The sequence below is a fragment of the Mobula birostris genome, chromosome 21, assembly GCF_030028105.1.
Source record: "Mobula birostris isolate sMobBir1 chromosome 21, sMobBir1.hap1, whole genome shotgun sequence".
In the NCBI taxonomy this organism is placed as follows: Eukaryota; Metazoa; Chordata; class Chondrichthyes; order Myliobatiformes; family Myliobatidae; genus Mobula; species Mobula birostris.
In genome coordinates, this window is record NC_092390.1 from 14402087 (window position 1) to 14418901 (window position 16815).

Consider the following 16815-nt stretch of genomic DNA (forward strand, 5'->3'; position numbering starts at 1 on the left):
TCTCTGCGAAGTTCGGTCATCTCTCCAGAGCGCTGGAGCCTTTCACTGTTCCATTGTCTGCTTAATTTAAACACTGTCCCAGACTGAAAGAAAAAGCTGGGTGTCAGGATCCAGTTCGAGAGCTGATTTCGCTCTCTCTCTGCGATGGTCACTCCTCTCTCCATGGCACTGAGGCTATGAAGACTGCCTTGGCTGCTGTGCTCTGTGCTTGATGATGGACTGATCCCGAGGCTTTTGGCCTAGGCTGGGCTGCTCCAGGGTTCGGATCTGAGCAATCAATTTGGTTTGGAATGTTGTTCGCTTCAGTTGTTGGCATGACTTGTGTTTTTTTTTCTCTCTTACACTTCAGATATTGGTCTTTTTTTTCTTTAATTGAGTTCTTTCGGGTTTCTTGCTTCGTGGCTGTCTGTGAGCAAACAGATCTCAAGGATGTATAATTTGTACATTCTTTGATAATAAATGAACTTTGAATCTATCTTTAGAGCATTATTTTAAACAATGGTGGCACACTAGTGTCGTGGTTAGAATACTGCTATTACAGCACCAACATCCTGGGTCCAATTTGAACCCAGTATCCTGGGTCCAGTGGAGGAATGGGATTCCTCCAGGTGCTCCAGTTTCCTCCTACACTCCAAAGATGTTTGGATTAGTGAGTTTATTGATCACATTGTAACTAGGTGGCGTAGAATTGTTGTGCTGGAAGGGCCTGTTACCATTCTGCATCTGTATATAAAAAAAATGATGCAGATGGAAGCACAATGCTGGTCAAAATGGACAGGAGGTTAATCCCATTTGGTAGCTATTTATCCTTCAGCGCTCTTGACGAAGGGTCTCGGCCTTACTTCCCCTCTATAGGTGCTGCCTGACCTGCTGAGGCTCCCCCAGCATTTTGTGTGTGTTGCTCAAGATTTCCAACATCTGCAGAATCTCTGGTGTTTACTTTTTAACCACTTATGCAGGTTCTTAAATATACCATGGAGTTCTTGCCTCTGCCACCATGTCAGGCATTGAATTCCAAACCCCCACCAGGAGTGTTTGGTCAGATGCCAGTGAAGTGCCTTGGGGCTTTCTTAATTCACTGTGTTAAAGGTGCTATATAAATGGACGTTATTATAGTTGGCCTGCAGTTTCCTTCCTTTGTACATAAATGTTTCCATCTGAATGGAAATCTTACATTTATACTTCAATTCCGAGAGGATTTGTGTGTGCCAGCAGCATCACTTGGCAAACATGAGCACCACATTTTTAGATTCTTGTGTAAACTCCGTGTGTGCAGTTTCCAGTTCAATGTCTGACCTGCAGATATGGGCAGCTGCTGGGCTTGCACTAATCACTGTCGGTAAAATAGTTCACGAACATCCCAGGACTCTATTGTCCGTGTGCCCTCTTAAAGGAGTACAGCGCAGGAACAGGCCCTCCAGCCCACTATCTCTGTACCGAACTCAACGCTGAATTTAACTAATTCTCTTCTGCCTGGATTTGATCCCTATGCCTCTATTCCTTGCACGTTCACGTATCCATCCAGCAGCCTCTTAAACACCACTGTCGTATCTACATCCGTCACCACGTCTGGCAGACCATTCATTTCAGGCACCCACCTCTGTCTGTTTTTAAAAAAATTGTATACTTGCCCCACACATCTCATAGAACATTATAGCACAGTACGGGGACTTCGGCTGACAATGTTGTGCTGACCTTTTAACCTCCTCCATGCTCGATCTAATGCGTCTGCAATCTAATCATCCACGCCAGTCTAAGAGTCTATAAGTGTCCCTACTGTATCTGCCTCTAAAGTCTCACCACTCTGTGTGTTTAAAAAAGAAAAATAAATTGCCTCTTGTATTCCCCCTACAGTCACCTCAAAATTATGCCCCCTCCATTAGCATTTCCGCCCTGGCAAAAAGTCTCTCGCTGTCCACCTGCTCTATGCCTCTTGCATTCTTGTACACCTCTATCAGGTCTCCTCTCATTCTCCACTCCAAACTTTCCCCCCTCACCTTAACGCTATCCCTCTTAATACTTGACATTTTACCCCGGGGTGGGGGGGGTGGGGGGGAGTGGAATAAAGATTCTGACTGCCCACCCTATCTATGCCTCTCTCAACTTTATAAACTTCTACTGGGTCTTCCCTCAGCTTCTGATACTCCAGAGAGAAGAACCCAAGTCTGTCCAAACTTTCTTTCAGCTCATATGTTCTAATCTAGGTAGCATCCTTGTAATCCTCTTCTGCGCTATTTCCTCAGCCATCTTTCCTGTAATGTAGTGGCCAGAACTGCACCCAATACTCCATGTGCAGCCTAATCAATGTTTGATACAACCGCAGTACGATTTCTTGATGCCTGTGCTCAGTTCCCCAGCCAATGCAGGTAGGCATGTCATATGCTTCCTGTGCCACTTGTGTGGCTGCTTTCAGTTGGCTGTGGCAAATGGGGTAAGGCTGCTTGCAGAGGGTCACCTAAAAGGCTTCATTCAGTTACTGCTTGGCTCATTCGTTGTGAGCCCCTGGAGTGTGTGGTGTTTGTGGACCTCACGTCTGTGCAGCGATGTAAATTGTCCTGGGCGTTGGAAGTCCAAAAATGGAAATCCTTAACATTCTGGAGGAAATAAGCAGGTAAAGGAGCATCTACGGAAATGAAGAAACAGTCAACGTTTCAGGATGAGGCCCTTCATCGGGACTGGAAAGGATGGGGGAAGTTGCCAGAATGAGGTGGGGAGAGGGGAAGGAGGAGAAACCAGATGGTGATTGGTGAAGTCAGGTGGCTGGCAGACGGGGGATGAAGTGAGAAGCTGGGAAGTGATAGGTAGAAAAGGCAAAGGATTGGTTTGGAAGGAATCTGAGAGGAGAGAGGACCATGAGAAAAAGGGAAGGAGGGGTAGCACCAGGGGGAAGGTGAGGAGAAGAGGTGAGAGGTCAGAGTGGGGAACTGAAGAAGATGGAAAGGGGAGTGGAAAAATTTACTGGATGATGGAGAAATTGATGTTCATCCCATCAGGTGAGAGGCTGTCTAGACAGAATTATTCCCCCCCCCCTTCAAATGGTTATTCATTTGCATGGATGCTGCCTGACCTGCTGAATTCCTCCAGCACATTTTGTGTATTGTTCTGGATTTCCAGCACCTGCAGAGTCTCTTGTGTTTATGAAAATCCTAAATGCTTGAAAAGCATGTTTCTCCCTCTACAGAGTGTTCCACGTTTTCTTTGGGTACAAGGCACAGTCACCAGGGAGAATACTTGATTCCCAAGATTCAAATCCTGTTCCCTTACTGTCTTAAAGTTAGTTTCTGAGAAAATACTTAAACGTAAAGCTCTTCCTCCTCCTTCATTTCCTCAGGTTTGCATCTGGTGTTCTGTTTGTCAGAATCAGGTTTTTTTTAATCGCTGATGTGAAATTTGGTGTTTTGTGGCAGCAGTGTAAGAGTATAAGATATTAAAAATACTATGTTAGGATAAAAAGTGAAATAGAGGTATAAGAGGAATAGTGAAGTAGTGTTTAAAAAAATATTTAAGTAGTTCCAAAGATGAATAGCGAGGTAGTGTTCAAGAGTTCATGGACTATTGGCGGAGATGAAGAAGCTGTTCCTAAAACAGTGTCTTCAGACTCCTGTACCTTCTCCCTGATGATAATAATGAGCAGAGGACATTTTCATTAATGATTTTAATGATCGTATCTGACATTGCCTTTCCTTGGTGCTTTTTATGGAGTTGGTGGCCAGTGGCTGCTGTTGACACAACTTCAATCAAACTTATTGCACACACAAAAAATGCTGGAGGAACTCAGCAAGTCAGGCAGCATCTGTTGAGGAGAATAAACAGTTGTCATTTCAGGCAGAGATCCTTCATTAGGATTGGAAAGGAAAAGGGCAGGAGGCAGAAAATGAAAATGGAAGTGGGAAGACTTGCTGAGTTCCTCCAGCATCTTGCGTGTTTCTGAAGAATTCCAGCATCTGCAAAACCTCTTGTGTGTTTATATTTAAAACTCCATGCATGTCCTGATAGAGGGTTTTGAGCTGAGGTGTGGACAGATTTTCCTTTGACAGATGCTACTCAACCTACCGAATTCTTCCAGCAGATCCTTTGTTGCTTCATCCCACGTTGTGTTGGGTTGGAACTGGTTGAAGATGTTTGTTGGTTGAAATCAGCTGATGCATCAACCCTGTTCAGTGTCAAAGAATGCAAGATTTTCTGTATTTGTTTCCAATTGTATGTAAATGAAGGTGGACTCGTCTGAACCAGTCAGACACATTTGTGGAGGGGAATGAACAGTTGACATTTGGGGCTGAGATCCTTCATCAAGATGGTTTTCAGCCTGAAATGTTGACTGTTTATTTCCCTTCATAAGTGCTGCCTGACCAGCTGAGTTCCTCCAGCAACTTGTGTGTGTTGCTCAAGATTTCCAGCGTCTGCAGGATCCCTGGTGTTTGTGGGCACGTTTGCTTTGTTTGGCTCATACTGCACTCCCCACTAAGCACACACTGCCACCCACCCCAGCCAGAATTCTTCAAGAGTACCCACAACTCAAGTTCAAAAACAGCTTCTTCCCCACTGATCTGACAACCCCTGACACTAATTTAAAAAAAAAAATTTTATTGAGATACATCATGGAATAGTCCCTTTCAACCTTTCAAACTACATTGCCCAGCAATTCGCCAATTTATTCCTAGCCTAATCACAGGACAATTTACAATGACCAATTAACCTACCAGCTGGTATGTCTTTGAAACTGGAACATCTGGAGGAAACCGGTATGGTCATGGGGAGAATGTACAGACTTCTTACAGGCGGTGGGAATTGAACCTGGGACAACTGTACTATAAAGTGTTGTGCTAACCACTACACTACCTCCTGGTATATTTCCCTCAACCTGCATTATTACATAAATTACATAAACTTAAATTAACATGAATTGTGTGTTTTGTAAGTTATGTATAATTTACATTAGTTTAAACGCAAGTAATTTATATTTATAATGTGCTGTGTTGCTGCTGTAGAAAGCTAATATTCATGGCATTTATGTCCTGAGTCTTGAACTTCAGCCTTTATACAATAGCACACTCAGATTGCCTTAGTGAAGCTACAGATGTAGTCAAAGCTGGCCAAGAAGGGGTACATTGGACGGATGAATTGATTCTTGTGTTAGCGGGATTGTTGTGAGTCACTGTCACAGAGCACGGAAACAGGCCCCTTTGTCCAACTGGTTCATGTCAACCAAGGTGACCGTTTAAGCTGGGCGTAGCAGCCTGCCTGGTGGCCTCTCCATCCTTCCAAGGGCACGGAGGACATGGGAGCAGAGGCATGGTGAACACCACCACTGGGAAGTTGCCCTCCAAGCCAGATGCCACACTGTTGCCGCTCCTTCACTGTTGTTGGGTCATTTCTGGAACTCTCTACAAAGCCCACATTCCTGTAATGAATAAAGAAAAGAGTAATTCAGATAGTTTGCTGAGATAGATGCATACTTGAACCACCAGAAGATTCATCCTTCCTCCTCACCCACCCACCCACTATTACCAATCACCTGCCAGCTTAAGTTCCTTCTCCTTCCTTCCCCCCACTTTATTCTGCTGCTTCTCCCTTTTCAGTCCCGATGCAGGGTCTTGGCCTGAAACTTCAACTCATTATTCCCTTCCATAGATGTCTAATTTGCTGAGTTCCTTCAACATTTTGTGTTGCTTAAAGTGGTGTTTTTCTTGGGGGTCAAGTGAAGGAAAAGTTCTTCGAAAAGATTGTGGACTTTTCGCGTTATCTTTTACTTCTCTAATTATCCTTTTGTTTTCTTTTCTCTCGTTTTGTTTCTGCAGTAATTAAAGATTACAAGGGAGCGTTGCTGCAGAATTTGAGGCCAGCGCCAGTGACCGAAGAGGAGGTTGCAGTGGCAGAGTCAGAAGGAGCTGTAAACCAGGATGTGACTCCAACAGCAAGCACTCCAGAGGTAAGAAACTGAGCAGATACCACAACACAGACCTGCTGGGGACCAGGCAAGTAGATGGGAAAGCAAAAATCAGATACTGCAAATCTGAAATAAAAACAAAATCCTGGACATAACTCAGCAAGTCAGGCGGTACCTGTGGAGAATAAAATAGAGTTAGTTTTTAGGTCAATAACTTTTCACAAAAACTTTAGGAAATTGGACAGAGATGGCCACTTGGCTGTTCAAGCCTAGCCCATAATTCAGTATAATAATGGTTTATTTACTTCGATGAATTTTCTCTTGTGTGCCAGTTCCTCATAACTCTCCATTATTTAATCTTTCAAATATTAAATGTATCTTATGATCTTGCCTTCTCCACCCTTGGGGCAGAGAATTCCAGAGGTTCCCTCTGTCTGGGCGAAGGTATTTCTGTGTGCCTCTGTTTTAAATGACTGCCCCCTTATTTTGTTGTAATATCCCCTTACGCACAACTCTCCCACCAGTAAAAACAACTCAACATTTCCATTTCAGATCAGATCTAGACTTATTTATCACATGTACATTGAAATATACAATGAAAGGCATCAAGTGTGTTAATACACAACGCAACCCGGGGATGTACTTGGGGCAGTCCACAAGTGTCGGCACAGATTCCATAGCGACACTTGTGGGTTGTCCCCAGCACATCCTTGGGGTGAGTTGGTTGTTAACGCACACAACACTTTGCACTGTAGGTTTCAATGTACATGTGATAAACATAGCATGCCTGTAATGCTCAGCAAAACAACACAGAGCATAGCAGAACAGAACATACCAAGCAACAAAGCAATATCTACCCAGTCGGATCTTGTATGTTTGAATAAGGTCACCCCTCATCCTCTAAATTCCAAGAAATACAGAACCAAACTGCCTAGCCTCTCTTGATAGTTCAGCTCTTTAATCCCAGGAATTAAGATACAAGATTATTTAGTGTTTTTTTTTCCAGTATTCAGGAGTGAAGGAGAACAAAATAATTGTTACTCTGGATCTGATGAGGCACAAAAAAACCTCAATAAGATGCAGAGAACACAATAAAAAGCACAATAAAAATAACTACATAAGATTGCTTATGTATATTGACTTTATGTACACAAAGTGATCCTAGGTACAAGAGTGTCTTGTATGTAAGGTGACACTGACTGAAAATGATGAAATGGTGGTGGTAGCTGGGGTTAGGTGTTGATTAGTGTGGTGAATCTCTTTTTGTTGCCACCAGACTGTGCACAACATTCCCGGTATTGCCTCACCTGCACCCTGTGCTACCTCCATATTCTGAAATTCAGCTCCTTTCTGCTGTATGCCACCTTAACTCTCTTTGGACCTGAACTTTTTGTAATTGCTGCAATATGATACCTAGATCACCAGAAAAATGAGAAATGGAATAGATTTTAAGCTGCAGAGAAAGGGAGGAGGGCCATATTTATTTAAATTTGTACTATTTAAGAAAGTGTAAATGCTTGTAATGTGCTTTTCACTTCTCTTAATTTACTTTCCTGACATCCTGCTTGAGTTTGATGGTTTACGAGACTTCCATTTCCTTTGGGGGCAGGGTGGAATGTTAAAGCTCAAGTTTAATTGTCGTTCAGCTATATGCATGTGTGCAGCTAAATAGAACAATGTATCTCTGGGGCCAAGATTCAACATCTAGTACATAACACATACAGTTATGATAGCACTTACAGTCATAAGAAAATAACTTTAGTCCAAGTCCTTGAGTGACGTGGCCCGAAGATTGATAGTGCATAGGTTGGGTCCTGGAGCCATGTTTCTGCAAGTGCAAGCATGCAGCAGTTCCTCATTAGATTATGAGGACACTCAGACCTCTTTTATTGTCATTTAGAAATGCATACATGCATTAAGAAATAATACAATGTTTCTCCGGCATGATATCACAGAAAACAAGACAGACCAAAGACTAACCCTGACAAAACCACATAATTATACCATATAGTTACAGCAGTGCAAAGCAATACCATAATTTGATGAAGAACAGTCCAGGGGCACAGTAAAAAAAAAAATAGTCTCAAAGTCCCCGAGTCGATCGACTCCCGAGTCCCCGATAGTGGCGGCAAAAGGGAGAAACTCCCTGCCGTAAACTTCCAGGCACTGTCAACTTGCCGATACCTTGGAACCAGCCGACCACAGCCGACCCTGAGTCCATCCGTCCGAAAACTCCGAGCTTCCGAGCAGCCTCTCCGATACAGTCTCCCGAGCGCCATCGTCTGCCGAGCACCTTCGACCTCTCCCCGGCCGCTGAAACACGCAAAGCCAAGGATTTCGAGGCCTACAGCTCCAGAGGTTCTGGTTACCACACAGTAGCAGCGGTAGCAAAGCAGACATTTCAGAAGTTTTCCAGATGTTCGGCTATGCCTCATGGTTGAGAATTTGCTTCACTGGTGTAGGTTGGCAATAGGGCACCACGGAGCATAGCAGGTAGAGCAACACTGTTGCAGCTCAGACGCTCCAGCGTTCAGATTTCAATTCCAGTGTCCTCTGTAAGGAGTTTGTACGTTCTCCTCGTGAACTGCGTGGATTTCCTGTGGGTGCTCCGGTTTCCTCCCATAGTCTAAAGATGTACTGGTTAATAGGTTATTTTGTCATTGTAAATTGTGCCGTGATTAGACTAGGGTTAAATGGGTGGGTTGCTGGGCAGTGGCCGTTGGGTTGAAAGGGTCTGTTGCACACAGTATCTCTAAATTGAAAACAAAAATAGGTGATGGACATCTAATCACCTCACTCATTCATGGAGTGAATCAGATAATGTTTTTCAGGTGCTTTGGCATCCACCAGGCTAATACCATCTAATAGACATCTTTGAGCAGAAATTTACTGCTGTTTAATCCATCTCAATTATTGTGGCTGTTAATCACCAGTCTTAATTGTAAGGGAGAATGCTTTGGAAAGGGTTAGCGGTTCTTGCCTTCATCTGCTTTCAAAGTTTGCTGATGCAGAGTTTTATTTCATAGTATCTGATGACTGTTGAAATGGGTGATTAGTGCTCAGAGTCTGTAGCTAAGCTGCAAACGGAAATTCAGTAGGGGTCCTTCAGTGTAGTATATCTGTCATATTGTTTCCGCAGAAAGATTGTCTATCTATAGTACTGGGCCACTTAATAAAACAGTGAATGGATGCAGGTTTGTTTATCACGTGTACATCCGAACATACAGTGAAACGCCTCATTTGGGCTAACAGCCAGCACACCCAATGATGTGCTGTGGGCAGCCCGTGAAAGCCAAAATCAAAGAAACATTTATTATCAGAGTACATATATGTCACCACATAAAACCCGGAGATTCTTTTTCCTCTGGGCATACTCAGCAAATCTATAGGACAGTAACTGTTAAACAACAAACTGTGCAGGTGCAAATATAAATAAATTGCACTAAATAATGAGCATGAAGCAACAAGATAAAAAGTCCTTAAGGTGAGACCATTAGTTGTGGGAACACCAGGAATAGAATGAATGTAGTTATCCCCCTTTGTTCAAGAGCCTGATGGTTAAGGGCTAGTAACTGTTTTGAACCTGGTGGTGTGAGTCCTGAGGCATCTTCTACCTGGCCAAGCAGCGAGAAGAGAACATGGCCTGGGTGGTAAGGATATTTGATGATGGATGCTGCTTTTCCACGACAATGTGTCATGTAGGTGTGCTCAATGGTTGGGAGGGCTCTATCCGTGATGCACTGGGCTGAATTCCCTACTTTTTGTAGGATTTTCTGCTCAAAGGCATTGTTGCCATATCAGGTCATAATGCAGCCAGTTGGCATGCTTTCCACCACACATCTATAGAAGTTTGCCAAGGTTTTTGATGTCACGCCAAATCTCCGCAGTCTCCTGAGGAAGTAGAGGCACTGTTGTGCTTTATTTGCAATTATATTTATATGATGGGACCAGGACAGGTCCTCTGAGATGGTGACACCCAGGAGTTTAAAGTTACTGACCCTCTCCACCTCTGATCCTCTGGTTTCCCTCTCCTGAAATCTACAATCAGTTCCTTGGTCTTAATGACATTGAGTGAGATGTTGTTGTTATGACACCACTCAATCTCCCTCCTGTGTGCAGATTCAGTCACCACTTTTGATACTGCCCACATCAGTGGAGTCATCAGCAAGCTTGTATATGGTGTTGGAGCTCTACTTAGCCACACAGTTATAGATGTAAAGCAAGTAGAGCAGGGGGCTAAGTACACATCCCTGTGGTGATGGAGATTGTGGAGGAGATGGTTTTGCCAATCCAAACTGATTGAGGTCTGCAAGTGAGGAAATTCAGGATCTATTTGCACAAAGGGGTATTGAGGCTCAGGTCTTGGAGCATACTGATCAGTTTTGAGGAGCTGATGGTATTAAGTGCTGAACTGTAATTGGTAAAGAGCATCCTGATGTATGCATCTTTGCTGTTCAGATGTTCCAAGGTTGTGTGAAGAGCCAATGAGATGGCATCTGCTGTGGACCTGTTTCTTTGGTAGGCAAATTGGAGCAGATTCAAGTCACCATTCAGGCAGGAGCTGGTATACTTCAACACCAGCCTCTCAAAACACTTCATCACTGTGGATGTAAGTGCCACTGGGCGTAGTCATTGAGGCAGGTTACCACGCTTTTCTTGGGCACTGGTATGATTGAAGCCTGCTTGAAGTAGGTGGGTACCACACACGACCAGAGTGAGCGGTTGAAGATATCTGTACCAGTTGGTTGACTCAGGTCTTCAGTATTCAGCCAGGTTCCCTCATCCAGACTGGATGCTTTCCTTGGACTTACTTCTTGAAGGCAGCTCGCACGTCATCTTCACATACTGAGACCAAAGGATCATTGGGAGACATGAGGGTGCATGATGGTTATCCCCTGTTCTGGTGGTCAAAGTGAACATAAAAGGCTCATCTGGAAGCAAGGCTCTGCTGTCCCTCATGTCGCAAGATTTAACTACTTTATGTAGGAGGTTATGGCATTCAAACCCTGCCACAGCTGTCAAGCATCTCTCGTTGATTCTACTCTAGTATATAATCTCCATTTCGACCTTGAGATGGCTTTCTGGAGATCATACCTTCACCTCTTGTAGCATTCTTGATGAGCAGACTTGAATGCCTCTGTTCTGGCTCTCAGCAAATTCCAGATTTCATGGTTCATCCAGGGCTTCTTGTTGAAGTTAACCCTTTGTGGCAACACACTCCATCCACAGCTGTTTTAATAAAGCCTGTTATGACCCTGGTGTAGTCATTCAGGTCCTCAGATGAATTCTCGAACATGGCCCAATCCACTGACTCAAAGCAATCCTGTAACCATTTCTCTGCTTCCTGCGACCACCTCGTAGTTGTTTTAATCTCTGGAGCCTTCTTTTAAGCTCTGTTTGTATGCAAATTGTAAGAGTGTAGCCAAATGGTCTGCTTTGCCAAAATGTGGTCTCGGAAAGGAACGATAGGTATACCTTATTATAGTGTAGCAGTGGTCTAGTATGTTAGGACTTTGATTTTGACACATGCAGTCCTCTCACCCCAAGGCAGAGTGTCACTGGCCTCCAGTGGACTAGAACAGCAATACCATAGTACAACATAATGCAAGTAATATGTTTCAGTACTAATCATCAAATGTAACCTATTTAAACACAGAAAAAAATACAAAAAGCACTAGAAAAGATATTCTTTCCATAGACTTTGTGACGATAGCTGGTAACCCTTGTCATGCAATGCAATGATAAACTTACTTGTGTCAGCAACATTGCAGGTACATAGCATTGATAAGCAGCATTCACATGAAAAGAGCACGGGAACATGAGTTAAACATAAATGATATACATTTTGACAAAAAAAAGCACAATTAGAATCAAATAAAACAAATTCCATTTTAAAGCAAGTTGCCATCCAATTCATAAGTTCAACTCCAGGGTGGAGCAGTGTTGGCCTGTGCTTTGCTTCATGAGATCTTGATCAAGGGGCTTTATTATTGGAGGTGCTGTATTTTAGATGAGCTTTTAAACTGATTTTAATGATGTCTCAGTTTTAAGGTTCTCCCCTCTTGGATGAGCGTGCTCCTGTTTTTAGAAGCAGAAGAGTTGTTCTTGGCATCCTGTTAATCATTGAAGATAGAACAGTGCAGCACAGTACAGGCTCTTCAGCCCATGATGTTGTGCCAGCCTTTTAAATGACTCCAAGATCAATGTAACCCTTCCTTCCCACATAGCTCTCTGTGTTTCTTTCATCCATGTGCCATCTAAGAGTCCTTTAAATGAACCTAATGTATCTGTGTCTACCACCACTCCTGGCATTGTGTTACATGCACCTACCACTCACTGCTTTTTAAAAAAAAATCTCTGACATTCCTCCATGTTTTCCTCCAATCACCTTAAAACTTTGCCCTCATTTACTCCCTGAAATAAAGTATGTGGCCATCCACTTGATCTATGCCTCATATTATCTTGTTGTCTCTATCAAGTCAACTCTCATCCTCCTATGCTTCCAAAAAAAGCCCTAGTTTGCACAACCTTTCCTCATCAGACATGTTCTCCAATCCAGGAAACATCTTGATAAACCTCCTCTGCACCCTGTCTAAAGCCTCCATATCCTTCCTATAATGAGGCAACCAAAGCTGAACACATTACTCCAAGTGTGGTCTAACCAGGGTTTTGTAGAGTTGCAACATTAACTTGTGGCTCTTGAATCCTCTGCCCCAACTAATGAAGACACCATGTGCCTTCTCAGCCACCCTATCAGCTTGTGATAGTCCTCAGTCTTTTTTTCAACTGCAGAATACCTGAGATAGTAAAGAAGAGGCAGTGTGCATTGTTTGTGTGAGCTTCTCTTTGCTGCTGTGCTCTGTAATGCCATGGCAACAGTGCTTATTTTCATTGGCTCTAAATCGGTTTGGAATGTTCTGAGATTGTGAAATTTGCAATAGTAAATCACTTTATTTTTCCTGATTTTTATTTTCCTCCTACTGTTCTCATCTTCTTGAAGTCTAGTTGTGTTTTCCTTGTCTATCACCAGTTATAAAAAGATCAAGTTTAAATGATTTTGCCAAGAGAAGTGATGATAAGCTGCTACATAAACATCTGTTTTTTGTTTCTTAACCAGAATGTGGCGGTAAGTGTGAAACTCTTCATTCGTCAGACTTGGCACCGCTATGTGATTGATGCCTCTGCTGGCGGTCTCAATAAGGCGGACGGAGTGCAGGAAAGGAAGTTGTTGCTCATGTAGTTTGGAATTTGAGCCTTGAACAGTCTGAAGGCTTCTGGATTGAAAGGTCGGGAGCGAAAGACGCAATGTGTTCCTTCCCTGCAACAGCTGTCTATGGCAGGAGGTAACATATGAGGAGCATCCAAGGAATGATGAGTTAGTCCTGGAGAGGGTCCAGAGGAAATTCACAAGAATGATCCAGGGAATGAAAGGTTTAACGTATGGGGGTCATTTGATATAAATGGATTTGTATGATGCAGTTCAGGAAGATTAGGAGATCTCTTTAAAACCGACTGAGTACTGAAAGGTCTGCATAGAGTAAACGTGCAGTGGATGTTTCCAATAGTAGGAGAGTCTAGGGTCTAGGAGCATAGCCTCAGAATAAGGGGACATCATTTTAGAACTGAGATATGAAGAGATTTCTTTAGCCAGAGGGTGGTGAATCTGTGGAATTTGCTGCCATGGAGGCCAAGTTATTGGGTGTATTTAAGGCAGAGTTTGATAGGTTCTTGATTGGTAAAGGATGGGTTAAAGGTTATGGGGAGAAGCATGGAAATGGAGTTGATTTAAACAAAAAATAGATCTGCTATGATTGAGTGGTGGAGCAGATTTAATGAGCTGAATGGCCTATTCTGCTCCTGCATGGAGGAACCCACACATCAAACTGCGTGTCCTCAGCTTGCTGCATTCCTGGAGGGGATGTAAGATTTCTTTAAATATAAGATTAGTTTTATTTGTCACATGTACATCAAAACATACAGTTTTTGTGTCATTAAACAACACAGTCACCAGCTTCCAGCATCAACATATCATGTCCACAACTTACCTTAACCTGTATGCCTTTGGTATGTAGAGGAAACCGGAGCACCCAGATGAAACCCACCTGGTTACAGCAAGACATAAAATTTTCTTACAGACAGTGGTGGGAATTGAACCTGATTTTACAGCTTGTGCCATAAAGCTTTATGTTAACCACTGCATTACCGTGCCACTCCACCAGACAAATGTGACACCTTCAGAGAACAATGCTTTCAGTGGAGAATTAGATAATCTCTTCAGTTCAATAATGTCAAGAATCGGGGAGTTTGCTGGTTCAAAGGTTCATTTATTATCCAAGTATACAACTTGAAATTCTTCTCTGGGTAGTGATGAAACCCAAGAAAGAAAAGAAAGGCAGCACAGGCACCATTCCCCGAAAATCCCCCCTCCCCGCACAAAAAATGAGCAAAAATGGAACAGGCACGTCAACTCCCCCAGTCCCTCCTCCCGCACAAAACACCAAACAAAACAGAACAGGAACATCGACCCTCAAATACCTCCTCCCGCACAAAAAAACAAACACAATAGAACAGGATCATTGACCCCCAAATCTCTCCTCCCGCACAAAAAAATGAACAAAACAGAACAGGAACATCGACCTCCAGTCCCTCCCGCACAAAACACCGAACAAAACAGAACAGGAACATGACCCGCAAATCTCTCCTCCTGCACAAAAAAATGAACACAACAGAACAGGAACAGTAACCACCAAACCTCTTCTCCTGCACAAAAAAACAAACAAAGCAGAGCAGGCACATTAACCCCCCCAAAACCCCCTCCCTGCACAAAAAACACAAGAAAGATTGGACAAAAAACACAGAATATAAAAAACTATGAGACTGAAGAAAAAAAGTCTGTAGTCCAAGTCCACATGCAAAACGCAGAAAACCTTGGGGAACATTTGGGTCCAGTGGCAGAGCCATCGTAAAAAGGGAGCCAGTGCTCACCCTCCGCATTCACCTTGATACTTCAATCTCCCTCGTCGCTTTAATCGGTGAAGTGGAGTCGAACATCGGCCTGCACCCTGTCCGGCAGCGTGCCCGTCGTGAGGTTCGCACACGCTGCCTCTGCCTCCCGGAATCCTCTCAGAGACTGCAGAGTGCTGGAACACCCAAATGATCTCCAAACAGCAAGTCACAGTCTCCAACAGTTCCAGGATCACTTCCAAGACGGAAAATGAACATGAAAGAAATAAAAGAAATGAAATATATGGTTTCATGATCTATCCTGGAGATGCCGACCAAAGGAGCGTTGTACACAGGCGCCATCTTGACGGGAAAATTTATTTGAGTCAGTAAAGAAGAGGCAGTGTGGAATTGTTGACAGCTTCTAGATAAGGTAATTAGATTGTTGGTGAAGGAAATGGCATACTCCTGGATTTTCAGAAAGGAATCCCGCACACACTGCAGAATTGATTCCCATGGAATGAAATGATCCGTGACAACACATTCACGAAAGTGGCTTAAGTCGAGGGTCATGGTACAAACCCGATTTCCAGAAAAGTTGGGATATTTTCCAAAATGCAATAAAAACAAAAATCTGTGATATGTTAATTCACGTGAACCTTTATTTAACTGACAAAAGTACAAAGAAAAGATTTTCAATAGTTTTACTGACCAACTTAATTGTATTTTGTAAACATACACAAATTTAGAATTTGATGGCTGCAACTCACTCAACAAAAGTTGGGACAGAGGCATGTTTACCATTGTGTTACATCACCTTTCCTTTTACTAACACTTTTTAATTGTATTGGAACTGAGGATACTAATTGTAGTAGATTTGCAATTGGAAATTTTGTCCATTCTTGCTTGATATAAGACTTTAGCTGCTCAACAGTCTGTGGTCTCCGTTGTCTGATTCTCCTCTTCATGATGCGCCATACATTTTCAATAGGAGATAGATCTGGACTGGCAGCAGGCCAGTCAAGCACATGCACTGTGTGTCTACAAAGCCACGCTGTTGTAGCCTGTGCAGAATGTGGTCTGGCATTGTCCTGCTGAAGTAAGCATGGATGTCCCAGGAAGAGACATCACCTTGATGGCAACATATGTCTCTCTAAAATCCTAATATATGCCTCAGAGTCAATGGTACCTTCACATCCATGCAACTCACCCATGCCATGGGCACTGATGTACCCCCATACCATCACAGATGCTGGCTTTTGCACCTTTCGCTGATAACAATCTGGATGGTCATTTTCATCTTTGGCACGGAGAACTCGACGCCTGTTTTTTCCGAAAACTAACTGAAATGTGGACTCATCTGACCACAGCACATGGTTCCACAGTCTTTCGGTCCATCTGAGATGAGCTCGGGCCCAGAGAACTCACCGGCGTTTCTGCATAGAGTTGATGTATGGCTTCCTCCTTGCGTAATACAGTTTCAAGTTGCATTTCTGGATGCAGTGACGGACTGTGTTGAGTGACGGTGGTTTTCTGAAGTGCTCCCGAGCCCAGGTGGCTATAATTGTCACAGTAGCATGACGGTTTCTTAGGCAGTGCCGCCTGAGGGCTCGAAGATCATGCGCATTCAACAGTGGTTTCCGAGCTTGATCTTTACGCACTGAGATGTCTCTGAATTCTCTGAATCTTTTCATAATATAGATGTTGAAAGACCTAAATTCTCTGCAATCTTGCGTTGAGAAATGTTCCTTTTGAACTGACTAACAATTTTCTCACGAATTTTGGCACAAAGGGGTGAGCCACGACCCATCCTTGCTTGCAAAGACTGAGCCTTTGATGGATGCTACTTTTATACCCAGTCATGATACCTCACCTGCTATCAATTAGCCCGCTTAATGTGGAGTCTTCCAAACCGGTGTTACTTGAATATTCTGTGCACTTTTCAATCTTATTTTAACTCTGTCCCAACTTTTGTTGAGTGTGTT

General features: G+C 43.3%; 1 protein-coding gene across 3 annotated transcripts in view; it reads left to right on the plus strand.

Moving 5' to 3' along the window:
• zfyve27 (zinc finger, FYVE domain containing 27) overlaps positions 1 to 16815 on the plus strand; it is a 223076-nt gene that overhangs the window by 46271 nt on the left and 159990 nt on the right. For all 3 annotated transcript variants that reach the window (XM_072239013.1, XM_072239014.1, XM_072239015.1), the window contains exon 6: positions 5799 to 5929. In XM_072239013.1, the coding sequence (XP_072095114.1) occupies positions 5799 to 5929 (131 nt within the window). The remainder of the gene's footprint in view (positions 1 to 5798; positions 5930 to 16815) is intronic.